Below are 27,271 nucleotides of genomic sequence, written 5' to 3'. Positions count from 1 at the left end.
GAATTCGTTTGACTTAATATATGTAACATCGTACGCTTGGTCGAATCTGGCCGGTTACCCCGTTTGAACCGTCTCGGCTTGAGGATTACCCCGTTTGAACCCTCACGCGCCAACGCGTCGCCTTTGGAAAAGTGGGGAGAAGTGGGGGGGCAGGAGATCGTCCTCGACTTGCCCATCAACGTCAAACGGACGAAACGGTCGTCGGGGTCCACCTCACCGCCGATAGGCAAGCAGCTATCACATCACTTTTTTGGTTGACATTGCGGAACAGTCATTCGGCATACTTTTATCGTCACAAAACGGCCACGAAGACCGACACCGGCCTCCGATACCGAACGACGAACGGGGCAGTCATGACATCCCAGGGGACCAGCGGGACGGGGAGGATACCCACGCGGAGAGTGCCCGGGACCCGTAGCCGGGCGGCTGCGGGAACAACTGGTTCGACAATTTCTGCAGGATTGCGACCGCATGCAGCCCGGGGGAACAAGTCTGAGAACACCAACTCGAATGCAATGCCTGGCGCAACGGTTACGAAAAAGGCGGCGGGGGCAGCGGCCGCTACTTCGAAATCAAAGACGACGGCAGCAGCAGCAGCAGCTCCAACCACTCAAATCAATGCTACTTCTACTGCAACACCGTTTCTGGATCGGTTGCGATCTTGGCGGAATACAGCTTGGGAACAAAGCTTGTGGCCAACGGCCGCTTATTGGGGTGATAAGATACTGACTATTGGAGGTAGGAACAACATGGACGTTTGGCTGGATTCTGTGGAACCTTTGCTCATCGATCCGTCCACACTTAGGCGAAGCCGACGATTACTACCGGCAAGCAAAGATCTATTTCGCAACGCAAGAGTACGGCCGCACAGAATCACTGCTATCATCACGAAAAGACATTTTGGACGCCAGCATCCGCTGCAGATACATGGCCGCCCTTTGTGCGGTAAGTGGGCACACGAGGGTGTGCTTACCGTGCGCATTGACTGTATACTCACAAGTCCGGGTACATCAGACGAAGCTCGGCAAGTGGGACGAGGCGGAGGACCTTCTAAGGCCCGATACCTATGACCGGGGTGAGCAGCCAAGGGAAGGGACCATGAAGTATGCACTAGCATGCTTACTCTCAACGTACAACGTAGATTCAGCAGTCTCCGGTGACGAAGACAAACAGGTAAGAAGGTGTCTCGTGTGTCCGTTGATGTTTATCGGATCTCATGCCCGTGCGTCAGTTTGCAGGTCCCATGTGGTACTTGGCGGGAATTGTGCAGAGCCAGATAGGACAGATGACCCGGGCGAAAGACTGCATGAAGAAAGCGGTTCTTGCAGATCCGCGTTCTATGGAGGTATCCTTGGCTTCCTGCGTTCCTCCATGCTTTGCCGATTAGATGAACTGATGAGATGTTGTCGCCACATCGCGTAAAGGCTTTCAAATGGCTGGCTGAAAACCATGCATTGGACTTGGAAGAAGGTTCGTCGCCTCGGCCCGCTTTTACCTGTGACGAAACTAATCCTTATACATTGATAGAGAAAGCTTTCGTCCGGACAATCGATTTTTCTCAATGCGGAGAAGATGCATCATTCATGGCGCTCCTCTACCAAAGCAACACCAGAGTGGTATGATTCCGCGTTTCGCTCTCAGCTGGAGAACTCTGTCCGGCGTTGGTTAACACTGGGCTCATTTATAGTACGATGAGCACAAGGTGGTACAACTGGAAACCACGTATAAGCTGAAGGGCAACCATGATATGCTACAACGTCGCGCGGACGCCATGTTCGAGCGATGCAAATACGCTCAATGCTACGAGTTGACCTCCGCGTACGTGCCTCGCCGCGCTTTCAAGCCGCCACATGGCACAGGCTGACCTACTCCTACCCTCTCAGTATCGTGAAACAGGACCCTCACAATGCCCAAGTTGTGCCTGTACACATCTCAGCCATGATGGAGCTCGGCTACACAAACGACCTGTTCTACTTCGCACATTGGCTAGTGGACAACTTTCCGGAGCGGGCGTCGACGTGGTTCGCTGTTGGAACGTATTATTTAATGATCAAGAAGAATCTGGAGGCGCGGAAGTACTTCAGGTGAGCTACCGTCAGTCATAGACAGAATAAGATTCGTTCCATGCTCATGCAAACATCCCAAACATCCCATTCAACAGCAAAGCCACACAAATGAACGGCAGTTTTGGACCCGGGTGGTTGGGATTCGCCCACTCCTTCGCTGCAGAGGGCGAAACAGATCAAGCGATTTCGGCGTATGCCACTGCTGCGAAACTATTCAACGGGTGGGTTCTCAAACTGTCGCCCGTTGCATGTCATTGAGTATTGCTGGCTCACACATTGTTCTTGAAGAATGCATCTTCCGCTGATGTATCTTGGAATGCATTACATCAACCTACAGAATTTTGACCTCGCACGGGAGTACCTGCTGCTTGCCGAATCCATCAACAAGACAGACCCGATTCTCATGAATGAGTTGGGCGTTCTCCATCTCAAGTTTGCCGAATCTATGCCAGAAAGCGGCAAAATCAAGTAAGTGGCGAAAATAATACTAAAAATTACTGGGCATCATATGAACGGCCACCTGACGAGTTCCCTTTTGTCTCTCCAGCTATACACAGGCGATCGAGTACTTTGAACGTGCTCTGAAACTGGCGGAAGAAGCCGACTATGCAAATGCACAATGGGCAACGACGTGGTATAATTTGGCGCAGGCGCATCGGAAAGCTGGGTAAGCAGACCTGGCATACGGCCTAAGGGAAGCTGCACAGACGTTGACATGCCTCATTTGCGATCAGCAACATCGACCAAGCGAGGCGCTACCTCCGAATGATTCTAGACACGAATAGGAACGTCGCAGATGCGCACATCCTTCTCGGGTATCTGGATCACTACGAAGGCAAATGGGAGGATGCTGCGGAACATTATCAACGAGTGAGTTCCAAACCTTGACGCACGCTATTCCGATGGGCTTTCGTAACCGCGTTTGTTGCAACCTAGGCGCTTTCATACAAACCCGACGATGATATCTGTAAAGATCTGTTGCAAGAAGCTGTTACTGCCTTCACAAGAGAAGCGGAAAGCAAGTGGCCGGCACTTCCACCAACGTCGAAAGACTTCTTCCTACCGCCCGATATGGAAAAGTACCGGCATCTGCAAGACCCTCCGGAAGAGGACTTGTCAATGAGTGAGGAGATACTGGATCCAGGTCCTGACGACGCTGACGAGCTGGCAGACCTCCATGATGGAGATCAAAGTCTGCGGAACTCGTCGAATGTGTTTGCCCAACCGAATACCCCTGCCTCTCTCATGTCAGCCGAGGAGAAGCGGCAAGCCTTGCTACGATTTCCAAACGGATTTGATACCACGCCGTTATTGCCACAACCCGCCTGGATGACGAGCACATACCAGCAAGTCAGCTCCATAGCCTCCTCAACATCCTCAACATCCTCCATGGTCCCATCTCCATCCTATCGCGGTCCTCGCTCGTTACCCATCAGTCGTCGTGGACTCCCTTCCAATGCCGATGCAACACCTCAAACCCTCCATCAACAACACTCTGACTCCACGCCCAACGACCCAGTCGGACTGACAGAAACGCCGCCAAACGGAACACCGGCGATGTCGCATGGCCGCACCACCCTCCGTCGGTCTGCTCGTCACGGGCATGGGCCGGCTTCGAGCGCGAGAACGCCGGGTACGCCGGGAGACGGAGACGTGAGCATGGATATGGAGATTGACGAAATGGAGTGAGGAAGAAGTTTTGCTGGCTGTGGATGCCACCGGGCGTATGTAGAGTTTGAGCGTTTCCTGTGGGGAAAGGTGACAGCTGTGAGAGGTGTATATGAAGCTGCCGGAGCGGAGAGAAGAGCACATGGTGCCACGGTTGAGTGTAGCTAGATATAATAATCGCATTTTTGGCTTTTCCATTATCGCTCTGCGTCGCAGATTGGTCGGAGTTTGGGGTTTGTTGTCGAAAGGAAACAGGTTTCGCCGACGAATGATGAAGGAAAATAACAGAACCATTGTGCGTTGCAGTAACTTGACGAAGGGAAGAAACGAAAGCCAAGCTATCATTGGCACACGGTGTTTGTGCCGGAAGAGTGACTGTGGATAAACCGAACATGGCAGTTTGTCCAAGCTTATTACTTAGTGGCCATGACAAACGCGTAAGACGCGGGGAAGTCCAACAACACATGCTTGTCTTCCTTCTCCGACTTCTCCGTCATCTCTGCAAAAGCTTAAAGCAATTAGACAAACCGCAACCTTCATAAGCGTAACCCGAAAACCAAGGAAGCTTCCTTTTGGCAGCGCTTTCAACTTGCAAGCCACACTTTGACATATCCAGAACCTAACTGCACCGCATGTCCGTCAGCCATATATCCCATCTTGGACTTTTTGAACTTCCAACGTCGGTACCAGCAGCAAGCACGAACACCAGAATACCATTTCGTCGAATAGCCGCTATATGTTCGCCTGAACTGTAAAACGTTGAAGATATTCGAAACCTCCTTGCACCACCGGGAGACACTTCTTTCATTGGTAAACGGTCGGCCAGAAACAAATATCGCGAGCTTAACAAACCGCCAACGAGCTCACCCTGAGGATGAGCCACTCCGCACTACTCTCCGGCGTAGTGCAGTCACCACTGACAGCGCCTGCCCAAAAAGGCCGGCCAGGGCCCGGGTCCGTCAGCTCGTTTTTCGACGCGAACCCAACAGGTCATGGGTCACCACATATGCCGCGGGCAATAAACAATCGCGTCTCACCGTTTCCGATGGATGGAGCCGGACAGGGAAGTCCGATGGGGTCGATGCATGGGATAGCCGAGCCGAAATCACGGTCTCTGTTTGGGGTGGAAGCGCGGCAGAATGGGACGTTTGTCGATGGGTTTGGGGCGCCGTCGTCTCCGGGAGCGTCGGCCATGGGGAGAGCTTCGTATTTCGCTGGGCAGGGACAATCGGGGAGCCCGGGGAGCAGTAAGGTGAATGTGACGGGCGGCTTCGCTGGAGCACCGGGGAAGGGATTGTTCGGTGCAGGGCCAGGGCCCGGGAGTGTGTGGCCGGAAGCTGGAGGTTCGTATGCTGGTGGACCGCTGCAGGCGAATGGCTCCGCGCTTCCGTCACCACGACCCATGGCGGCCTCAACTACGGATTTATTAGGTGGCGACCGAAGCAGATTGCCACAACCACCACGACAGAATCAACAATCGCAACCATACTCAGCGCAACCACAACCACAAAATCGATTACTGCAATCACTTCAGCCACAACAGCAGCAAGCGTTCGGATCACAGCAAATCAATACCCCTCACTTAGAAACGCCATACTCAAGTTTTGGAACAGCTCGCCGCTCATCAGACGTTCTCCCTGCAAGCATAAGCTCACATGCTTCTGCCAAACGGTCCCTACTCTTCGGCACTCCATTAGACCCGCTCGAGCGAGCGCGACTAGACGCCGGCACAGTAGCGCATGGAAGTGGCGGAATAAGCAGTCATAGTCCCCTAACCTCTGGCAGTGTGGCCCACTCTCCGTTCCAGTCGAACAACGTCATGAACGAGGGGCCTGTTGGGACAGAAGCAAATCCGATGATGGAAGAACAACGCGACCGAGTCACACCGCTCCTACCGCCGCCAAACAAATTCACCAACCCATCTAGTTTTAAAGAAAAACCGATCCAACACGTCATCAAGATCGAAGATTTCGACAAGGTGGCTGAAAAGCTGGCCGTCGTTGAGAAAGCTGGGTGGTACGAAGGCCACATCTCTATGCGAATGCTCGACGAGCTGCAACGGCTGGAAAATGAGGAAAACGATGCGGATCTGCAGCAGTATCTGGTAGCCGCCAACGCCGCCGCGGAATTTCGAGCATCTCTAGATGCGCACGATGGGGAGCACCATCACCATGGCGGGGAGGCGGGTGCGTTGGGCGGCGGTGCAGTTGGGCGGAGGGCGCTGGTCGGGGCCAAACCGGACTTACTGCGAAACAAGGAAGAGCAGTTAGCGGTGTTGAACGCGGCTGTCGCAGCAGCTAAGGCTGGCGGGTCCAGCCAGGGGGATGTCAGCGGTGTGGGGTTGTCACCTAAGGCGCCCGCTTCAGAAGCGTCGAATAACGAAGCCGCTGAACAAGGAGGGTCGGATGGGGAACAGGGAGAACGGTCGGACACCACCCAAAACGTGACAAATCCGCAGACAAGGGGGACGGATAGCGCACCATCAAAGAGCGGACGAGAATCCCCGTCAAAGGATTCCACAACGACACCAACGCGAGCATCACGCACATCCCTCAAAACGAAGCCGCCAGCAAAGTCATTCTTTGCCCGGTTGTTTGGTTGCGGTGGATGACGTTATCATTCGCCACACCTGCTGCAACAACCCCCGGCGCTTGTACAAACGTTCTCCTCCTATACCCCCTGCATCCTGCGTCTAAGATGCCGTATTTAGAGCACACCGTAGCCTGAGGCAACGCATACAGTTAAATCAACGTATTTTCATCTGTCAGATTCTGTCGCACGCTGTGGTTGCCAGACGGCATTACGGAACGCGTCCTTAACTTCTTGACTTGACGCGCCAAATCGTTTTACAGCTGTACAGGAGCGCAAAAAGCCAATCCTGCCGAAACTGAACCTTCATCCCAAACCACTATCAAACAAAAACCATGGCAGCAGCAGCATCTCCCATAGCGTCCAACGGGGCCCCTCGGCACGATATCTTGACACAAACAACCAGTACCGCACAAGGACAACAAGCATCAGGTGGAGGGTCAGTTGCACTTCAAATTCAGCCGGAATCCCCGGCGGTACCGGTGGTGGGCAACGAGCATGAAGCCCAACTACCCAGCGGCACCCCCAGCGAGGGGCCAGATAAAACTGACCCGAAACGCAAAAGGGATACCGAAAGTCAGATGCCTGGGCAGCAGGTGTGTATCAATACTCGCGACCTCTGTTCACGGCTTTTTTCTCAACGTTCCATCCCTCCAGCCACCAAAGGCAAAACGCCAACGATCAGCGCTGAAGCCTACGAACGATGTATACCCTCTGGAAGAATCCACGAAGTCATCGAAAAAGTCTAAACCGACTACCCCTGACGATTCCCAGACTCCACCTCCTGATCTCGCGAACGCCGTATGTAAGTGGGTGCGGTCTTCGTTTGTGTTCTGTGATAGTCCAATCTGACGGAACGATTCCTCCAGATCTATATCCCGACGATGATAATCCTCGCACCGATGTCGTGATGAGCAAACAACCCATCCACCGCGCGCCACAGATGGCCTTGTCCGACGAAGGGTTGACGGTGATGTGTGATTCGGGGTATCGCATGGCGAAGGCGTCGCATGGCGTGTGGGAGGGGAAGTGGTATTATGAGGTTTTGGTTAATGAGCATTCGGGACATACGCGGTAAGCTCGGATGCTTGATGACGCCGCGCACCCTGAATTGTTACTCATCTTACGACGATCCGCTATGCAGGATCGGGTGGTCGCAGATTAGCGGAGATCTCCAGGCTCCGTGCGGGTACGACCAGTTCAGCTATGGGTATCGCGACGAGCCAGGGACTCTGTTCCACTGTAGTGCTAAGGTTAAGGACGCACCGTCAGATTATGCAAATGGTTACGGTGCGTTGCAACCATCTCGTTTCCGAGCTGCTTATCTTTGTAGCTAACTTCGTCGTGTCATGCGTTGCGATAAAGGGCCTGGTGACGTGCTCGGAATGGCCATCTCGTTACCGCAATGCTCCGACATGGCGGACCTGGTGCAACGACTCTGGAACCCATACAAAGACTATGTCGCTTATCCGAGCGAGCCACCAGAACCGGTTGATGGGAGCGAAATCTCTTATTATAAGAACGGGAAGCCTTTAGGAATCGCCTTCCGAAAACTGCTGAAAGGTATGGTTACCTGGTCCTTCACGGACGTCGCTCCACGAAGTCCGAGGACTACTAATCTAGACAATTATCTCATGCCTTGCCTTACAGGGAAGTACTACCCAGCCATCTCATCATACCGCGGTGGCAGCGTGACTCTCAATTTTGGACCGGAGTTCAGATGCCCACCACCCCCAGGCTTCTCGCCTATGTTTGAAGCGAAGTACCTTGTGTCGTGGACAGATATCGCGGCAGGGATAGTGAAGTGGGATGGGGTACAGTGGAGGGACGTGAGGAGCGAGAGTGGAGATGCTGATGGGGTGGCAAGTACGGATGATTCGACGAGCTCTGGATCGTGGGACGGCCCGGGTTCGGAGCCGAAAGTGGGACGGGGATAAGGCACCAGCAGGGCCTTCTGGAGTCACGGCGCCCGAGGATATGACATTCCGGTCGTAAACGTCGTAAAACCCTCATCGGCAGGAGACGTACTTTCAACACGTAGAAGGCTCCCACAGCATCGCAGGTCTCAAACGAAAGATTGTGGATGTGGATTGGAAGGTTTTCCGTACAACCAATAAAAACTGTCCGATTCAGGCTACCGCCTACGTGATCAGAAAATATATATACAAATGGAGTTGGAGAGGAGCCGCCGTGCACTGTGGGGAGGTTGATATCACCCGCTGAGGCTTCGTGCCTATCCTATGAAGAAATGTGTATGCGAAGCATTGATCGTTTCTTCGCGTCACTCACTGCAGCGCTCTGCCTTCCAATCCCGCTCCTCGTGATCCTCCATCGACGAAAAAAGAGTAATGATGATACGCTCGTGCTCTGCTCTCGCCTTCTCGCAATGCTTCGGCTTTGTGCGGGGGTACATGCCCGTATGCCCTGCCTCCTTTACGCCATGTGGGAGGTAGTACCCCCGGAACCGCCTCTCCCGTCCTCTCCTGCTTCCGTCATTCCATCTCATCCCCGGCCAGTCCTGCCACGTCGTGCAGTGCAGGGTCTCACTCAGCCGTCTACGTAGCCATCCCCCGCAACGGCGCCAGGGGCTGCGCCTGCACACTATCCCACTCGATCTCTGCATCTCGCTCCTGGTCTACTGAGCCTATCGCCGCACTTGGACAAAACTCTCGTAAGCTTATGGCAGCACGCTCCTTGTTTTGCGAAGGGAAGAACGTACATATTGTCCCCCCGAATGATGTACAGCCCCAGCGGGACCTGCTCGACGCCGTCTTCTCCGCCAAACACCCGCTCGGTGGAGTTGGAGAGGATAAGGTTTGTTGTTTGGTCGAAGCCGCGTAATGTGCCCTGTGGAGGTGAGAAAGTGGTGTGATCATCAGGATGTGTGTGCTGGGAGTGGCAGTTGAAGTTAGGGTGAGCTTACCAATATTACTCGTCCGTCTGCTGTTAAGACGGAGACTAGGCCTGGATAATCGAGGGTTGGAACAAGGGGTTAGGGTATTCTGTGCTGTGTCAGTGTGATATGCAACATTTTCAAGACGCTTACTGTTGACAAAGGGTTGTATCTCGGACATTCTGGGCGAGTGGTGAACGGTGGAGAGGCTTGCTATAGAAGCTGGACTGGCGAAAAACGACTTTCGATATGACAGCGGGTGGGAATTACTCTTCCTTTGAGCGTGAGTGTTGTTGGGGGATCAAGTCTGGTCTGTGAGCACTGAGCAGGGAGGGTCCAGGCGTGTTCGCGCGGTTGCTTGCTGATGCGTTCTCGCTCAGCTTCTCGTGGGAACTTCGCTCAATCTTACCCATCATCGTCACAGCTTGCCACACAACACACACCCGCCCACTTCCGCAACCTGCCCAACTAGCACAATGGCCTCCCCCATATACGCCACCGCCGACTCCATGCCCTTCAGCCCCACCGGCACCGGCGCTAACCACGCTCTCAAAGGCATCATCCTCGTCGGCGGCCCCTCGGTCGGAACGCGCTTCCGCCCCTTGTCCCTCGACTGCCCCAAACCGCTTTTCCCCATCGCGGGTCAGCCTATGATCTACCATCATGTCTCTGCGCTAGCGAAGTTGCCCGGGATGAGGGAGATTCTGGTCGTCGGGTTCTTTGAGAATTCGGTTTTCGATAGGTTTTTGACCGAGGTGCAGTTGGAGTTTCCCACTGTGCCCATTAGGTGAGTTCACGACTGGGAGCGCGGAAGTGGGAATGAGACCAAAGTGAGCCTGCGGTGGTTGCGCCGCAAGCTTGCGGGTCTTGCGTACCCGATGTAGCTCAACACCACAACGCTTTCGAGGGGTGACAGGCGAGCAACGCAAACTCGTTGCGGCTTACGCGTCAGATTGTTGGAAGATGGCGACCTTTGCCGAGCGTTTGGCTGTAGACGCTCGAAAGCGTGAGGTTTCACGCCACCGTTGCAAGAGCTCCTACCCCATCGTGGGCCTTTCCCATGCCGGTGTTCAGAGTTTTTACGCGCATTCCCACCTCTGCATAGACATATAAACTCACATCGTCCTCGGTTGTAATCCACAGATACCTGCGGGAATACCAAGCTTTGGGAACTGGTGGCTCGCTGTTCCACTTCCGCGATCAGATCATTCGTGGAGACCCTGACCAGCTCTTTGTCCTGAACGCCGACATCGCAACTTCTTTCCCCCTCACAGACATGATCAAGACGCACGCAAAGCACGGCGGCGTCGCAACCCTGCTCGCGAACCGCGTCGACCGTTCTCTTGTCTCAAAGTACGGATGTGTCGTCGCGGACCCAGAGACGAAGGAAGTGCTCCATTTCGTCGAAAAGCCCGAATCCGGCCTCTCCGATCTGATCTCCTGCGGAATTTACCTCTTCAACCGTGAGATCTTCGACGTGATGCGTCGGGCCCTGCAAGAGCGCCAAGCCAAGATCGCCGACTCTGGCTACGACGACTCGATCGCGCGCGGCGGCGCCGAGAAGTTCATGCTGGAGCAGGACGTGCTTATCCTCCTCACCTCGGCCAAGAAGCTGTACACGCACATCTGCCACCCGACAAAGGACTTCTGGATGCAGATCAAGACCGGCAGCTCCGTCATCCCGGCCAACCGCATGTACCTCCAACACTTCCTCCACGCCGCCCCGCGCAAGCTCTCCAACGCCCCTAAACCGAATCTTAACGACCTCACCAACCTCACCACGGGCGGGAACACCACCGCCACCGTGATCCAGCCGGCCTACATTCACCCGACCGCGGTGCTGCACCCGACCGCCAAACTCGGCCCCAACGTCTCCATCGGCCCCCGCGTCCTCCTCGGCCGTGGCGTGCGTGTCCGCGACGCAATCCTGCTCGACAGCGTGGAGGTCAAGAACGACTCGTGTGTTCTGAACTCGGTCGTCGGGTGGGACTCAAAGATCGGGAGCTGGTGCCGTGTGGAGGGCGCCCCCGGTGAAAGTAATGCGCTGAATGCAACCTTGAAAGGGTACAAGATCCCCTCCGCGACTATTCTGGGCAAGGACGTGACGGTGCATGATGAGATTGCAATAAGGAATTGCATCGTCTTGCCCCACAAGGACATCAAGACTAGCCAGCATAACGAGATCCTTATGTAGATTTTGGTCATCTATAAAAACTCGGACTGCCTGCGCTTTGCACTCCGTATCTTTTCGAGAAAGGCCGATTGTTTGGGGGTTCATGATTGCTATCACTTCTAATTTTTTGCCGTAGTAGAATAAAAATCTCCTTTTTCCGAAACCGACACGCAGAGCTAGGAGTCCTCCCAAAAGACTGATTAGAAATCATCCCTACGAAGACTTACAATCCAGCACTACTCCCACCTAAACCTCCGCATCCAAATCCCCAGCCAAGGCACCCCCCAACCTCCTAACCCCCCTCAACCTGGCACATAACCTCCCAAACACCTCCCCACTCCCTTTCCCCTCCCTCTGTATCTCAAAATCATTGTCCGTCCGTGACAACCGCAACGTAGTCGTCATTTCAGCAGCAGTAACGAATTTGGTGTGCGTCTTCCCATCCGCATCTCCAGCCAAACCCAGAAATTCAGCCAACAACCCAACAACAACCCCCTCCTCCTCCGCAACCAACTCCCTCGCCTTCATCACCGACGCCGCGGCACTCCTATACGCCCGTGTGGCATGTCGGGCGTTAGCGGACAAAATCGCCAATGTCGCTGGCATCACACTTATGGTCGTGCACCCCAGACTCCGCACACTGCTCCGCGCACAGTTCATCCGCGCGCTCGCGAATTTGAGGGAATGGGTGGCGGCTGCGGTTGAGCGCGCGATGAGGAGGAGGGTTTGGGTGCGTGAGTGGGTTTGCTTTGCGTCATCGTCGTCGTCCTCCTGCGTATGACCATGACCAGGACTGTCCCCACAACTGGAATAAGCATGTTCCAAGTCCTTGTAGTCGAACATTGAGAACGGATGTGCATGGCATGGGTCCTGCATGGCGGTCGTGACGGAGAACAGGTGGGCGCGGTCCGTGAGGTGGGTGAGGAGGCGGCGGGCGTCGGCGAGGTGGAGCTCTAGGTGTGCTGCTGCTTCGGGGACTGGGATATCGGTTTGGGGCGGTGGTGGTCTTGCTGGTACGTTGGGGGTACGGGACGCGGAAGCAGAGGAGACAGGTGTAGCGGTGGCGAGTCTGACCCGTTTCACGGGCCGTGGTTGCGGTGTTTCTGATGCAGGGCGTTTGTGCCTTTTTGGTTGGTTGGCGGTCGTGGGTGCTTCCGTTGATGATGACGCCGCAGGCGTTGCATCAGCCGGGTTTTCACTAGGCGCTGCCTGGACGACATCATCCGCAGGTGCGGGTAGGACTCCATCGGCACCGGTTTCAGAAGGTGGGGCGGCTCCTGTAGCCGAGGTGGTCTCGACAACGTCCATCTCATCCGCAGTTTCCGTATTTCTATTCACGACATCTTTTGAGGCCTTGGCGAGCCTGACGGCCTTGAGTGCCGCGCGCGATCTTCTTCTATTGTTCCTCTTTGTCGTTGCGATATCCGTCGCGGGTCTTTGCTCGCCTGCTTTGGTCACCAGCTTCTCTCCAGCTTTCTCCCTGTCAACCGCTCGCTCTCCATCCCGACTCATCGCATCACCCCCAGAATCCGTCCCAACACACCCTGCTGCTCTCCTTCCGTCCCTCCGTCCCTCAACCCGTCCCACCAACTCCCTCACCCACCCCACAACCTCACCCACAAACTCCTTTCCCAGTAGATCCCACATCACGCTAGCAATCTGCACGCCTCTAAACACGACCCCAACGTCCGGCACGCCAAACGCTCTTGCAAAGGTCCTGTCGGTGAGACATAGTGCCGCGCAGGCTGTGCACCGGGCGGCTATTCGGTTCAGAATGCGTTCTTTGGTGGCGGTGAGCAGAGCGGCGTGGGAGAGGGTTGAGGAGGGGAAGGGTTGGGATGTTGGGGGGTGGGGTGTTGGTGTGCTTAGTTCAGGGGTGAAGTGTGAATTGTGAATGCTGGTTGCTGAGCAGGGGACGGCGACTAGGCGGGTACAATGGTGGCAGACGGTGTAACGGGTGGTGCAGCTTGCGCAGATGAGGTGGTATCTGTCTTCGCCTATTCGGAGGTACGTTATCCGGCACTGGTTGGAGGTGTTCTTCGCGGACGATGGGGACGATGCCGACGCGTCCGAAAAGGCCGAGCAGCAGGGTTGTGCTGGTGGGCGGACTCGGGGAATGAGCATTATCTTTCGACGCTGTTTCGGTGAAGGAAAAGGGTAAGTGCAACTTGTGAGGCCTCGCCGCCTGCGGTGTCCTGCCTTGTCCGAGTGAAAGTCCTTTGGGAAAAAGGGAAGTGTTCCAACATGAAGAGGGGACTGACAGGAAGCGCGGATCCCGTCAAAGGCCTTGTAGCCAGAAGTTTGCCCCTTCGTTTCGCTTCCCTTCCCACTCACTCTCCGTGCGCTGCGGAGTCGCTCCTTCTTCCTCCTCTCCTTCGTTCCGTTTTTCCCACCGCCCACGTTCCCACGCCTTGCGCATTCCCACGCAGATCTACAAAGACCTTCTCACGGGAAGAGCAGGACAGGAACAGCCCATTCTCACACCTTCACACACATCACCTCCCAACAATGTCGGCTCCCACCAGCTTCTCCCCAGTGAAACCACAAGGCTGCAACGTCGCTTCCTGGCTTCGGCGGCGGGAAACTAGGCCCACAAACAGACGTGAACGGAGACAGGTCTTCAAGGCTATCCACCCGACCACCACTCTCTACGAGGTGGAATTGCCCAATATTGTGCTGCGAAAGTTCTCACCGGACGGAAAGGTTAGTGTGGGGAGTCACTGTTGGCTGTCCCTCAGCCCGACGCTGCTCGTTACCAAGACCTCGAAACTGATATCTCATTTTCCCACGCCCCGAATGTTCCCAGAAACTGATAGCGTTCACACAGAACGGCAATGCCGTGGAAGCATATGACTACGAACCTGAAAAAGTGCACGCCGCCGCGGCAGTGGTGGGAAAATCGGTGGAGGCCTTCGATACGGTGTTTGATCGGCGGTGGGAAACCACGCTTACTACTTCGCGGGAATCGCTTTGTTTGGATTTCTTGCTGTTTACTAAGACGCAGAAACACGTAGGTGTTCCCTCGATTTATCGGCGGTTGTTTCTCAAGCGTAAGGTGCTGATGTCTGTCTTTCCTGTGCAGATAATTGTCGTTACAAGCTGTCCTTCCACATCGACGGATCCGACTCCGCAGTCGCCCGCAACTCTCTCAGGCCTGTCCATTTTGGAAGACGTTACCTTTTGGATTCTGGATGTAGAGACTGGCAAAGTACGGCTTTCGCCTTTGAACGTCCCTTCTCTCCGAATGGTCTTCTCATACTTTAAACCCTAGGTCACGGACTTTCGGAGGCTCTGTGCCGAGTACATCATGCTCAAGAACCACGCTGGCGTGCACTTGAGGCGTGACACACTCGGTATCGTCTCAGTCAAGCATCAGTGCATCTACCTTCTACATATCAAGGTATGTACACTGTAGTCATGACCTATCTCATAAATGCTCCAGAAGGCAACACCATACTCACACCACATGACAAATGACGTGCAGGACAATGGCAAGTTCGGTGGCATCCGCAACATCGGTTGGTATGTCAATGAAACCGACGAGATACTTCAAGCAAAATATCGGAATGCTGAACAGCAGCACACGAAACGGCGGAAAACCGGCCTCTCAAGACGTGTTGACTCTGGGTTCTGCGACGAGATGTACGATGCACTGCCGCGGAAGATCGCGTCATCGGACAACGCCGGGCCCGCACCCTCAACGCCGTCGATCTCGGTGGGTCCTCCGGCGCTCCGCAACGGCAAGAGTGTCGAAGCAAAAACGCCGCAGACACCGTCTTGGAAGTTCATGGATCTGCCTAGCGAGTGGAAATCTGTAAGTTGGTCTTAAGTTCCGCTCGTCTCCCACGGATCTCCTGTACTAATTCCAGCTCGTGAGAATAGGACGACTTTCCGTTGAGCGGACTGAAACATCGCATTCTGGCATTCTCATATCTCGAAGCGCGCAACAACAAGAGCTCTGGGTGAGTCAATCAGCGGATCTCTTGTCGTATATCGTCACAGCTCACGTCCTCGATCCTCTCTTCATCAGTCACATGCACAACTTCCATCAAAGCTTCACTACACTTAGCAAACTGGTCATGTCTCGGATGCAATTCCTGTCAGACGACCAGGTGTTGATCAAGTTCGGCGCACCTGTCATCACACCTGGAACGGTAAGCTCTTGTCTTGTATAAGATGTATACAGCGAAGACGTCCCTTCTCATCCTTCGGTTTCACAGCGTCCCGACAATGCCAACCTATCTCGCGGTTGCCTCTACGTGGTCTACTGCATCTCGAGCGCGACCGTGCTGGGAATCTACGAGCAAGCTTCCGAGCGGCTGTACGCCATGCTGCAAAACGTACCCGAACTGTTTGGAGCGCCGAATCCTTTCGCTCAACCGTACATCACCCACCCGTGTGACAGCCTGATGGCCAGGGAAGCACTTCGCAAGCAGTTTGCAGCTGTTAAGAAGGCTAAGAATGGAGGGTAAGCACTTCATTTCGCAAATCTACCACTTTCAATAGCCACTCTTCAATCATCACACTTTGTCGATTGCTAACACGTTCGTTGCTGTCTCCACACCACCTCGTAGACCAGCGGAAGCCCTGAAACGCGCCTCAGGCCCGCTTCCCTACAACAACCAATGCTTCATCGAATCGCCCTACCTCGACCAAGACAGCTTTAGCTACGACACCCGCCTCGTAAACAACTACGACCGTCCGCGTCCAGCCGGAGAATTCCCTGCCAAATTCTTTGACAGAGCTAGCGGACGACTCAAGTTCAAACTCGACTCGGATGAACGGAACGCGGGGCGGTGGGGATGGAATATCAAGTACGTTTTTTCATCGGTTATGGTACGACTATGTGTTGCGTTGGTGGCTTACCGACACTTCTCCCAACTTGTCTAGACGCTACGTCGTATACATATTCCACCCAACAGACCCCTTCATCATCTCTATCCAGCACAGATCCACAAACCTCCGCCCCATCGTCAACTTCCACGTGCGCTCCACACAAATCGTCTGAAATCAAACACAATCGTGCAAACATCCAATCTGCCAACTCTATTAAAATCTTCTTGCCTCGCTTAAGCCTCGTGCGTCGTAATTACCCATCCAAACGAACGCTACAATTTTTGGGACTGTATGTTACTCTTTTTCTACTTGTATATGTCTGTAGTCCACCCTGGTGGCTTGATCCCGTCTTCCTCTTTCTGTTCTGTGTATCTGATGAAAACGTGTATGTAGTCAGTCGGTGATTTTGCGCCGATGTTGTCTGTGCATATATGTGGGCCATTAAAGTTTATGTGTTGTGTGATACCTCAAGAAATAAGAGATGAATTGTGGGCCGCCCATGCAGAAGAAGAGATTTCATGCGCCCCTGACGAAAAGCCTGCGATGGTTCATCCTTTGTGAGTCCCTTCGTCCGATGTCCATTTATGAATATTCTGCCCGTACCTTCCTCCCCCCCCCCCTCCCTAAGAGATAGAATGGGATAGAAGAGTTGCATCTATCTTACGCGCCTTTTCCGAACGGGCCGCGGCTTCAGCACACTCAGCCGCGGAGACCCTCCGGATCCAGCTATTGTCTTTCAGTAAGTAAGGCGCTACTGTCTACTTTCATCCACGCGGCAGGCTCATCTGCGCTCATATGGTTCGTAGTTGCGGCCAGCAGCACACTCCTGCCCGGAGGCCGTCCCGACCCAGCCATTATCTTGCACGTTCGAAAGCGCTATAGTATATGCTGTCCTTTTGTTTCCATCAAGGGGCGAATGGGTTCTTCATGATGCCGTACGCGACTTTCCGGTGGCACCGCTACCCTTGCATTATGCTGCGAACTGCTTCGCGGCTGAGGGCAGATACGGCTCCTGGCTGGCTTGTTCCATTACCGCTCGGTTTGCTGCAGCTACTTGCTCGAGAGTCGGCCAGTCTGACTGCGACGGTGGAGTAAAAACGCACAATGCGTTCTGGCGAACCTGTGGAGGATGTAAGTTACGTGCCCTCGCCTGCGACAGAACACGGATGTCACTTGCATCGTCATATTCATAACCCGCATTTGATTGTAAACTATCTGTCAAGGACCTTGAAAGAGTTCGACTAGGAAGGTCCCGGAACTAGGAGCCGTCCGCTGCTATATGAGCTCGACAAAGAGATCGTTCATATTTGGGGGTATATAGCACGCAGCCTCCTGTCGGATACAGGACGCGTTTTGCGGTGGAACTCGACGCGTTTTACTATTAGGTAATGACAGTAGTGACAGCACCACGTCCCCAACGCAGCTGATGACGACGCACGGATTAACGTATAGTAGCGCAGTCCGCCGATTAACTCCAGTGCCGTCGCTTACCAATGGCCGCAATGATAATCGATTTCAGAGCAAGTCGAGAGATGGCATGAACGGAAGTTGCCCAGGTAAAATGCGAGAACAGACACGTACGGGGCGAGGTCTCATTATTCGTAGCATGTGTGCGACGATGCCTTGAAATGTTGGGTGAAGGAGGGCCCATGGCTGGGAGGCTGGTGAGAGCGCGCATCGTGTGTTCACATACTCGTATTGGGATGGCCTTCAAATATATATACCATATATCGGTCTATTAGCAACCATGGGGAATTGTCACGCATGACAAGAAGAACAGCCAATGACTGGATGTGCCGCTATCGCAACGAGCAGAATCCAGAAGTCAGAAGTCACACGGACTTTGGCATAATGCGAGTACAAGCGTAGGGAATATCGTGTCGAATTATCCTGAGATCGGCGACGAACGCTTTCAAGGATTCGGGAATCAAGAGATCAAGTTGCTTCCTACTCGAAGAACACGGAAAATGGATGGCGACAAGAAGCGGAAATCTCATTCTTTTGATCGGAACAGCTCCGCCCGGGTAGTGAGTGACCCTGAGCATTGGTCGAATATCAACAGAAGATGTCTTTGTAAGCCTCTCCTTCCGCCTACGTACAAACTTCTGCAACCTATTTTTCAGTTTTAAGCGCCAAGTTTAGAGAACAATGGAGATAAGTTTCCAGCTCAATTTCACTTCCCACAAAGCTAATCCGCGTAGCTCCACCCTTGATCATAGCGGATCGAGCCTGAATCGTTATAGTGGATCGGTATCCACCTGAGGCAGACGTCGTGGAATTTTTTGCTTCTTTCCGCTATGCGCACAAGACCCACCATGGCTGCCTCGTAGCCCGTAGCCGTCTTAACACTGCCATTGGCGACAATCTCCAACACGCCGCCTCCATTGTAATGCATGAGTTCTGCCTCCCACGCTGTTGCCATCGCATTCGTTACAGTCAGAAGCGGAATAAGATATCTGAGTACCCGGATGGGCATCCGATTGGACCATTTCGGGAGCACTAATGGAACCCCCCAAAATTCCACGTCCAAGGAGCATATTGTTTCTGGAAGATCCGAGAACAGCTCCCTGGCATCATGCTCGTGAAACTCATAACTCGCATGTACTTGAAGGCGTGTGACGGCCGGGACCCGCCAAAATCGATCGTTGATCAAATCATCGGCGTTTCCTGTGACCTTCATTAGGCACGGGAAATGGGGCAGGGCGATGGGCGGCAGTTGCTTGCTGTCGACGTGTACGGTCTCATTTGCGTACCGCCAGGAGAGTGTTTTCAGAAGACTTCTAAGGCTATCTTCGCCTAAACCATACTCGTCTAGCTCGAACTCGGGAAATCCGAAGAACATCCGCCCTCGGTTCCATCCAAAAGTATACTTGTCTTCGTGATGACTTTTTTGCGTATGGAGGGTGAAGGTTATCTGTTCGAGGTGCGTCATAAGGAGAACGGTATGGAGTTGCGCAACAGCCAGCGGGCCGCAGCGTCTGTCGTCTTCGTCTGCGGGACGGGGTCCATTTCCCAGTTCGAAACTCTTGATCCACGAAAAGCGCTCCGGTCGAACCACGAGCGTTTTGAACAGCATGTCAAGCCGCTTCTCGTTCACTATGCGTATCCGTGCATACAGGTTTTCAATCAGCAGCGTGTGCCAGGTGCGACATCCGAGCAGCATTTGCATCTGATCCCTCTTTGCCGAGTAGCTGAAGATAAGCGGTATGAGCTCCAAGGGAAGCGTCGGGGCCCTGAGAGCGGCGAATATGTCTGTGTTCATGATCGTCCGTATCGTTCGGTTGTCCGAGCGGTGACTTTGAGATGGATCTTGATGAACCTGAATGCGTCTTGATTGATCGTTGGACGCGCGTGGAGAATCTGAGATGGAGGCGTGCAACAGTATTCGTCCTCAACTCCCGTATGTAATCATAAAAGGCAACTCCGAAAAAGACCCTTTTATACCACAGGGATTTAAACTACCTAGCCCGTCACGTGGAGTCCTGTGAGCGCCACCCCAACCCTAACCCCGACTCAGCATGTCTCCTGTTACAAGGCGGGCGTGACTCTTTCTGTGCGACACGCGAGCCGGGTTGATTGGATTGGATTGGATGGAATGGAATGACCCGCGGGAGGGAGGGAGGATCCGGACGCCGTTTCCGGACACACACGCCCTCTCTCTCTCTCTTCAACTTCTCTCCAGCGCGAACGAAGGCGGACTTTGTTCACTGGCCGACGTTGCGACAGACCGCCTTCGACATCCCCTCCTTGCGGCTCCGAAGAGGGACAACAACGTTCCGTTCTTCCGCACGCTTTTTCTATGGATTTGTAAACACCCACACTACTGTACATAAGGACTGTACATAAGGCAGGAAGGGAAGGAGCAGGTCCTCCTCCTCCTCCTCATATCGTTCAAGACTCCCAGCTCACACCAGCCGTGCGCACAATGCTCCTCCTCTCAACCATCTTCACCGCCGCCCTGGCCTCCGCTGGTCTCGTCTCGGCCTCGCCCCTCAGTGCTCGTGCTGTAAGTCCCTCCCACCCCTTTCTCGTATAGATATATTCCGCGATTGCAGCCCAATGTATTCACCCCATTTCTCTTCGCTTTTACAGGACGCTTCCGCCCCTATCAACACCCTCGTATTCTTTGGTGACTCCTACTCTGACAATGGCAACGACTTCCGCGTACTCGGGATCCCTCGTCAACCCTACTTCCAAGGCCGTTTCTCCAACGGCCTGCCCTGGTCCGACCTACTCGCCCAGCAGCTCGTCAACAGCACCGTAGGCAGCAGCACCACCAATCCCAACAGCACCACCTACTACAACTACGCATACGGCGGCGCCGTCGCATCCAAAAAGAACCTCCCAGCCTCCATCCCCAACCGCGACGCCCCCTTCCCCCCCGACATGTCCCAACAACTCGCCCTCTTCCTCGCCAACCACTCCTCCGCCATCCCCGACCCCGCAACAACCCTCTACCCCATCTTCATCGGCGGCAACGACTACGTCTACACCCTCGCTGCAACCATCCCCTCACCACAAACAATCGCTTCCTCCGTCGTCGAAGCCATCCGAAACCTCACTACCTCACCCTTAAAAGCAACCCGCTTCCTCGTCCTCAACCTCCCCGACCTCGGCGGCGGTCCCACAGCAGATAAGCTGCGCCAAAGAGCAAACGACTCCACCCTCCCCGTCGCCCAGCTCGCGAAAACCATCACTTCCGCGCACAACACCATCCTCCTCACCGGTCTCCGCGCACTCGTCGCTGAAAACACCAATCTCCAAATCAACACCCTGGACCTGTTCGGCCTGTACGGCAACGTCACCGCCAACCCCGCCACGTACAACCTCACCAACGCGACCGCGCAATGCATCAACCTCACACCTCAAGCCCGCGCCGCAAACATCACAAACATCTCGCTCCTCAGGACCGCAGACGATGTCACCGTGTGTGACAAACCGGATGAATACGTGTTTTGGGATAACCTCCACCCGACCAGGGCCATGCATCGGATCATTGCCGCGGCGGCGAGGAGGGCTTTGACGGAGCCCGTTTTGACTGCGGCTGCTGCGCCGTCGGTTGGGGGTGGGAACGGGACGAATGGAACGAGTGCGGGGAACGGGAATGGGACCGAGGCGGGTGCCAAGAATGGAGCAGGGGCGGTGGTGGGTGGTAGGGTTTTGGGCTTAGTGGGCGCTTTTGTGGTTGCGGTTATGACTGCGGCGATCTAGGTGGATCCGAGAATGGAGTTTTTGAGAAACCACTTGTGATTTTAAAATGTCTGTATCTAATCTAGATATCCTTAGCATAGACGCTACGTACTATATCTAACCGTGTAAACATTCAGCTTTGCTCACGAGCAAAACAGTAGTATCCTTAAATACGGGTATTGTCTAGTGATATGAATGCAATGACGGAAGGAAAGTGTTACGTCTCAGCGACCTTCTCGTGTTTCTGGTTTGGGGTCGGCGCCGGCGGGTCAATCACGACCCTCTCCTCCCCAATCCTCCCTCCCCTAATAGGCGCGGACACATCCCCAACGCTAATCCCACCCCTCGCCCGCACCTCATTCCCACCAGCACCCACATCAGTGCCATACCTCCTCAACCCTCGTTTCCCACCGGCCCAGACATCCCCGAACCAGCCCTTTGCGCTCGACCGGTCCACCTCCCCCGTATGCCATCTCCGCAACCTTGTCCCAACACCCTCATTTGCAGCGTCATCGGGCCTGAGCCTCCCCTGCCCCCACCCCTCCCCAGTAGTCCACCACCCCACCGCGTCCTCCCTCTCCTCCGCGGCCCCCCTCCGTCCGCCCACCCCGCGCAAATCATACCCCATCGTCACGGTCTCCAGATTCCCCTCCGCATACACCCCGACCCCAACCCCACCCCCGACCTCCCGCCCGGTCTCCCGCTCCACCACCCGCGTGCGCGTGACCGCCTTCCGCGTCGGCAGCCGCACCGTCTGGTCCACCGCCGACGGCAGCCCGCGGTGCCGCCCGAGACACATCGCCGCGATGATCGCGAGCTTCGACGCCGTCGTCCACGTCCCCGAGAGCGAGAACAGGTGCGTGGGCGTGCCCAGGGAGTATCTAAATCAAATGGTAAAATGAGTTCGGTCAATGTGTGCGGGGGAGGGGCGGGGGGTGGGGAGGGGGGGGGGGGGGGTGAAAAGCGGGACAAGAAGGGGATGGGGGGAGACCACGCACGTACCCGACGTTCCCGTACGCGCTCACCACCTCAAACACCAACGCAAACATCGTAAACCGGCCGCCTTCACCCTCCCCGCCCTGTCTCCCGACCGCCGCGTCCTCAAACACCAATATCAAGAAGATGATTGCAAAGATCGACACGATGTCGTTCAGCATCAGCAGCCGCATCTGCGCGATGGAGGACTCGGTGGGTTTGGGCTTGGTTGGCGGGGACGAGAAGGAGGTGGCGGAGGATTGGGTGGAGGAGCGGACGAGCTCGCGGTGGTTGTACGATGTGTTTGTTGTCCGACGGATGGTGACCGAGACCGGGTACGTGGAGGAGAGGTACATCATCCCAACTGTGAGGGAAACACATCATGTTTTTAGTCACCCTGAATCACATTCGGGCCCTCGAAAAAAAAAACGTATGAGAAAGAGACCCCCCGACTCGACGCCTCACCATACACCCACAACATCGCCGGATGCAACCCGGCAAACCCGACGACCTGAAACCCGCCGTTCCGCGTTGCCACCGACTGGAAGAAATGGACGAAGCGGGACACGCCGTCGAACGCCGGGTCGGTCATGTCGAGCGCGAGGGAGCATGCGAATTGGAGGAGGTTGAGGAACAGGAGGGTGCAGACGAGGAAGAGGGTTTGGCGGTGGTCGAAGAGGTTGGTGAAGCTGGGGTAGTGTAGATAACGATTAAGGACACATGGAGGGGAGTAAGGAACTGGAGGGAGGGACACGTTGAGGTACTCACCACCGCCGCGGATATTTCAACAGATACCGATACACCCTCGCGCGATTCGCGTCCCCCCTCCACTCCGCAAACCTCTCCAACGCCCAGATCAGCACCCGCAACATCACCGGAAACCCCGTGTTCCCAATCACCAGCGGGATGCACAAGAACGCCATCAGCACCGGCTCATTGCCGAACGATGTCGCGCCGTCGTTGAGGAGGGTGATCCCGACCTGGTTGAAGGTCGACACGGCGTTGAAGAGGGAGAACCACCACGGAGAGACGGTGGAGGAGATCCGCGCGGAGAGCGCGGGGCGGAGGTGGAGGTAGGTGCGGATGAAGAGGAAGACGAGGAGTTGCGTGCCAAAGTAGAATGCTGGAATGAGGGTCTGTCTTTGGAAAAAGCATTAGATAAGCCCGCTTTTGGGAGGAGGGCCCGGTGTGTGCAAGTGTATCATCTGACCTCTAGGGATTGGAGAGCGCGATACTCGACGCCTCCGACTTGTTCAAGCACGTGTTTGTCCGGGACGAGTAACGATGCCGCGTTGGACTGGGTTCGGACGAAAGGCTGCCCGGGTGGAGGGTTCTTGTTGACCGTGGGTTCACCCGTGGGTTCAGTCGCGAACTTGATTTCGTCGGCACCGTTTCGTCTCCTCTGAATCGTCGACTGACCCGCATCTACCAACGTGTCGTGAGTCCGTTCGGGTAGTAAGATCCCTTTAGGTTCCGTCTCCATCGGCTGAGGCGATTGGACCATCTCGATATGCTCCCCTTCTATATCCGGCGGCTGCGATGCGACACTGACAGGCGATTCAGTAAGGACCTCTCCGGGCGTGGAGGCATCGGCCACCTTCGGTGTCGTTGGCCACAAGTCCAGGCCTTTCGGGAACCCCTTTCCACCACCACTACTCTCCGCCCTCTTCGGCAACCTCCGCAAATCCACCTTTGAAAACCATGGATTCCCACTCCCACTCCCGCGATGCGTGTCGAATTCCTCATAAATCCCATTATCATCCACCTGCCCGGTCATCGTCCGCTCGAGCGCAAAATCACTCAAATCCACATCCTCCCTCGCATCCCCGCCCTTCCGCCTCAGTTTCCCCGCGCGAGTGACACCAAATTCCTGTAGGAGGACCTTCTTGAAGGCGCGTCGGCGGATGATGACGGGGATGAGGGACATGAACACGGGCGAGCCGATGAGGGCCAGGAACCACATGGTGACTTGGCCGAACCGGGAGAGGGTTTCGATGTCTGCCGGGGCGAGGCCTGGCGCAAGAAAAAATCAGATTAGATGGCTTTTTGCGCTTCCCTTGTTCGAAAGAAAACTACCGGGAATGAGCACATACCGACAACGAAGTGGGCGGTTGAGGCCCAATACAGCGCGTCGATGTACGTTGTTTCGGCCGACGTCGTGTAGTGGATCACGATCGAGCCTAGCAGGGCGACGGTGACCATCCATACCATGTGCAGCCTGTCCGTTTTCGTGGGGGGTGAGTTACCTTTGACTCTCGAACCTTTTCACGTCCCGTCTGTATTAAAGCGGTGACCTACCGGTAATATGTAGCGTGCCGACGCCGAAACCGGTGCAACTTTCGCCTCCATTTGGGTAGGTCCTCGATATTTGTCCCCATCGTGCTGGTATGGTGTATCCACTCCAGCGGTCGGTGCGTATTCGTCCCCGTTGGAGGGCTGGGCATGGGTATCGTCGCATGGGGTTGAGGTTCGATAGGTACGGAATTGTGGCGTTGGAGTGGGGACTGGGTTCCCGGCGCTTGTGGTGGCAAAGTCGGTTGGACGAACTGTAAGTTTAGGTTGGGCAGCGGTTGCACTGGGGGTTCAGCGAGCGGAGGACCGGCCACTGGGAGTTCCTCGTGGGACGACCGGCGATTCATGACGGCGGCTACGCTACCAAGACTGGTCCACTACTAGTGCTGCCGGGAGAGCGTTGAGCGTTGGCGACGGTAGCTTTGCGTCGAGTGTATACTGTAGCTGTACTCCGGTTGTTGCGTGGCAATGGTTTGCAGGGAAAGAAAGAGGGACGGCGGCAGCAAAGGGGGAGATACGCGCGGAGTCTAAATCCTTAAAAGCTTAAAATCGAGCATTTCCCACTTGGGCTGCAAAGCAAGCCTGGACAGACAGCCGACATCCTTCAAACAGGCACCGCAGCAGGAAGGGGCGGGTCCCAACGTGAGCAACCACATGAAAATACTTGCACTACACCAAGCTACATACGTCTCTACCAGGTCGCGTTAGTCTCTCTATATAAATGCCCTTTGCCACATGCACTATTTGCGTCAGACTCTGCATCCTCTAAGCTATCTTCCTACAGAATTCTACGTCTCAGGTAGGAGCCTGCGGAACTGATGGAGTCGGCACGGGTGGAGGGACATCTGTAGGAGGCTGCACAATAGGAGACGGCGTAAGCGATGGCGGTGGAACCGGGGGCGCTTCGATCGGCGCTCCTGATGGTGATGGTGGAGCAGGTAGAGACGGCGCTGGAATCGACGGGGGTGGAACTGCTGGTGGCGGAACGGCCGGTGGAGGAACAGTTGGTGGTGGGACCGGAGGAGGCGGTACTGCCGGTGGAGGCACAGCCGGAGGCGGCACAGGGGCTGGCGCGGGAGCAGGAGGAGGACGATGTGTTGCCAAGAAATTGAAAATCACCGAAAGCATGGCTGTTTGGGAGAAGAAGTGGTCTTCAGCATAATGAAAGGAACATATGACCGATGCGCCTTCCGAGTGACTTTACCCAGAAAGATGACGGTGGCGAAGATGATGCCACACCACATATACATGTTCGTCTAGCAAATGTTGCTGAACAGTTAGCTGTCACGGTCGATGTGCAGGGCATGGCGTCAAGCATCCTGCTTACCCTATGCAACGCAAACCATCGGTCGCTCTCCACCCGCCGTGTGCGACGCTTGAAGAGAGCACTTGCTGTTTCCAGGCGTGCTGTAATTGAAATTGGTATCATTGGAGGATATCCCAAACCCAGAACATGTGCTGTTCATCACACTCAATACCTGTCTTCTCAGCCATATCAGTCAACCTCTCGCCCCTTCCCACAAGTTTCCCAACAGCCTGATGTGCAGATTCAGAGACAGCCGCCAGTTGTGCCAGTAGCCCGTTGGCCTTCCCCTTCCACCCGCCGTTGCTTCCATCGGCCCCATCCTCCTCTTCATCATCGTTCCCGTGCCCGTCATCCCATTCCTCGTCCGCGCCTTCATCATCGTCCAGCCTCCCAGTTCGGACAGCGGCGTACTTGTACGGTCTGTTGAGCGTGCCATACGTCGTCCGAGGTGCCTGGTATCGCCATTGATCATTCAAGTTGGGGTTGGACGATTTGGCACGGAGAGCGGCTGGGACTTCGGATTCGGAGAATAACGTGTCCGTGGACGACACGATGTTGCTTGGATTTGACCGAAGATGGGACGGCAAGCTCGCGTTCTTGCCCATGGGCTCTCCGGGGCGGGGCGGTAGTCTCGGCGACATTGCCGACGTTCCGCGATCATCCTGCTGTTGTCCGTACCCAGCATCTTCCTCATCGTCGTCCGAATACTGATATCGAAAACGCGAGGCCTTCTTCGTCTCATTCCGCTGCGGCCTCCATGACGATGCCGACGGCGACGGCGGCCCGGACTCCGTCCCAGACCCCGACCCTCTGCCCAAGAACGAGCGAGGGGGCAATTCCGGCCTTATGCTCCTCTCATACGCATCACTCGCCTTCATAGCCTTATGCTTAGCCGCGGCGGTCGGCAAACTCGGCCCTTTGGGCTTTTGCCTGCCCCCATGTTTACCGTTCTTGCTGCTGGACCCAGCCTCGATATCCTCGTTGGGCACGAGCCGGCGGACAGCCTGAGCGTGCTCGTCGTCGGAGTCATCTGAGTCTGAGTCGATGCTGTTTGCGACGTGCGAGACGAAGGTGCGGATGCTTTTGCCTGCGGAAATGGCGAGGCGCGCGAGGCCTTTGTCCTTTCGGCCCATTTCACACAATTTTACTAGGGTACTTTACTCACACAAACATACACTCCCAGCTGTATATGTACAGTATCTGTGTCTCCAAGAATGGGAACGAGAAGTGAATAGGGAGGTAGAGACATACTGAACGAGGATGAGTTGGTTTGAATTCTATTA

The 27,271-nt window shown here is 55.1% G+C and overlaps 11 protein-coding genes across 11 annotated transcripts; 6 read left to right on the top strand and 5 right to left on the bottom strand.

The window, feature by feature from the left end:
• Positions 1-84: 84 nt before the first annotated feature.
• EV422DRAFT_121460 (uncharacterized protein) lies at positions 85-4,180 on the top strand. The gene is made up of 13 exons (XM_053064676.1): positions 85-738; positions 806-945; positions 1,015-1,173; positions 1,232-1,345; positions 1,425-1,470; positions 1,528-1,616; positions 1,688-1,818; positions 1,884-2,084; positions 2,162-2,287; positions 2,355-2,534; positions 2,614-2,733; positions 2,801-2,936; positions 3,003-4,180. The coding sequence occupies exons 1-13, from the start codon at positions 354-356 to the stop codon at positions 3,753-3,755; spliced, it is 2,580 nt and encodes an 859-aa protein (XP_052924117.1). The 5' UTR covers positions 85-353; the 3' UTR covers positions 3,756-4,180.
• Positions 4,181-4,209: 29 nt separating this feature from the next.
• EV422DRAFT_535562 (uncharacterized protein) lies at positions 4,210-6,585 on the top strand. The gene has a single exon (XM_053070755.1). It carries the CDS (start codon positions 4,609-4,611, stop codon positions 6,343-6,345), a length of 1,737 nt encoding a protein of 578 aa, XP_052924116.1. The 5' UTR covers positions 4,210-4,608; the 3' UTR covers positions 6,346-6,585.
• On the top strand, positions 6,586-8,407 carry EV422DRAFT_535560 (concanavalin A-like lectin/glucanase domain-containing protein). Its single transcript, XM_053070754.1, has 6 exons — positions 6,586-6,919; positions 6,981-7,128; positions 7,193-7,397; positions 7,468-7,613; positions 7,689-7,886; positions 7,974-8,407. The coding sequence occupies exons 1-6, from the start codon at positions 6,659-6,661 to the stop codon at positions 8,258-8,260; spliced, it is 1,245 nt and encodes a 414-aa protein (XP_052924115.1). The 5' UTR covers positions 6,586-6,658; the 3' UTR covers positions 8,261-8,407.
• Positions 8,408-9,589, bottom strand: EV422DRAFT_535557 (n-alpha-acetyltransferase 38, NatC auxiliary subunit-like protein). Its single transcript, XM_053070753.1, has 4 exons — positions 9,370-9,589; positions 9,247-9,287; positions 9,043-9,170; positions 8,408-8,978 (listed from the first exon to the last, which is right to left on the bottom strand). Exons 1-4 carry the CDS (start codon positions 9,395-9,397, stop codon positions 8,879-8,881), a joined length of 297 nt encoding a protein of 98 aa, XP_052924114.1. The 5' UTR covers positions 9,398-9,589; the 3' UTR covers positions 8,408-8,878.
• EV422DRAFT_535556 (nucleotide-diphospho-sugar transferase) lies at positions 9,590-11,733 on the top strand. Its single transcript, XM_053070752.1, has 2 exons — positions 9,590-10,003; positions 10,360-11,733. The coding sequence occupies exons 1-2, from the start codon at positions 9,693-9,695 to the stop codon at positions 11,408-11,410; spliced, it is 1,362 nt and encodes a 453-aa protein (XP_052924113.1). The 5' UTR covers positions 9,590-9,692; the 3' UTR covers positions 11,411-11,733.
• On the bottom strand, positions 11,636-13,513 carry EV422DRAFT_569087 (uncharacterized protein; the record flags this gene model as incomplete). Its single annotated transcript, XM_053072725.1, has 1 exon — positions 11,636-13,513. The coding sequence occupies one exon, from the start codon at positions 13,511-13,513 to the stop codon at positions 11,636-11,638; it is 1,878 nt and encodes a 625-aa protein (XP_052924112.1).
• A 384-nt stretch (positions 13,514-13,897) lies between these two features.
• EV422DRAFT_569086 (De-etiolated protein 1 Det1-domain-containing protein) lies at positions 13,898-16,397 on the top strand (the record flags this gene model as incomplete). Its single annotated transcript, XM_053072724.1, has 10 exons — positions 13,898-14,092; positions 14,196-14,399; positions 14,472-14,597; positions 14,661-14,789; positions 14,874-15,203; positions 15,272-15,351; positions 15,420-15,543; positions 15,610-15,857; positions 15,964-16,203; positions 16,280-16,397. 10 exons carry the CDS (start codon positions 13,898-13,900, stop codon positions 16,395-16,397), a joined length of 1,794 nt encoding a protein of 597 aa, XP_052924111.1.
• A 2,016-nt stretch (positions 16,398-18,413) lies between these two features.
• On the bottom strand, positions 18,414-19,487 carry EV422DRAFT_569085 (uncharacterized protein; the record flags this gene model as incomplete). The annotated part of the gene is made up of 1 exon (XM_053072723.1): positions 18,414-19,487. The coding sequence occupies one exon, from the start codon at positions 19,485-19,487 to the stop codon at positions 18,414-18,416; it is 1,074 nt and encodes a 357-aa protein (XP_052924110.1).
• A 409-nt stretch (positions 19,488-19,896) lies between these two features.
• Positions 19,897-21,740, top strand: EV422DRAFT_535548 (GDSL-like Lipase/Acylhydrolase-domain-containing protein). The gene is made up of 2 exons (XM_053070751.1): positions 19,897-20,231; positions 20,318-21,740. The coding sequence occupies exons 1-2, from the start codon at positions 20,151-20,153 to the stop codon at positions 21,434-21,436; spliced, it is 1,200 nt and encodes a 399-aa protein (XP_052924109.1). The 5' UTR covers positions 19,897-20,150; the 3' UTR covers positions 21,437-21,740.
• A 354-nt stretch (positions 21,741-22,094) lies between these two features.
• On the bottom strand, positions 22,095-25,280 carry EV422DRAFT_121325 (cation transport protein-domain-containing protein; the record flags this gene model as incomplete). Its single annotated transcript, XM_053064674.1, has 7 exons — positions 24,689-25,280; positions 24,484-24,608; positions 23,601-24,403; positions 23,159-23,526; positions 22,856-23,079; positions 22,418-22,754; positions 22,095-22,296 (listed from the first exon to the last, which is right to left on the bottom strand). Coding segments are annotated over exons 1-7 (2,400 nt in total), but the record flags the coding sequence as incomplete, so codon positions are not given.
• Positions 25,254-27,265, bottom strand: EV422DRAFT_121353 (uncharacterized protein). The gene is made up of 4 exons (XM_053064675.1): positions 26,161-27,265; positions 26,010-26,089; positions 25,887-25,938; positions 25,254-25,812 (listed from the first exon to the last, which is right to left on the bottom strand). The coding sequence occupies exons 1-4, from the start codon at positions 27,119-27,121 to the stop codon at positions 25,478-25,480; spliced, it is 1,428 nt and encodes a 475-aa protein (XP_052924107.1). The 5' UTR covers positions 27,122-27,265; the 3' UTR covers positions 25,254-25,477.
• Between the last annotated feature and the right edge of the window lie 6 nt (positions 27,266-27,271).

This window comes from Fimicolochytrium jonesii (assembly GCF_025526975.1).
Source record: "Fimicolochytrium jonesii strain JEL569 chromosome Unknown EV422scaffold_18, whole genome shotgun sequence".
In the NCBI taxonomy this organism is placed as follows: Eukaryota; Fungi; Chytridiomycota; class Chytridiomycetes; order Spizellomycetales; family Powellomycetaceae; genus Fimicolochytrium; species Fimicolochytrium jonesii.
The sequence above is the reverse complement of the archived record's forward strand: the minus strand, read 5'-3'. Positions and strand labels throughout refer to the sequence as shown.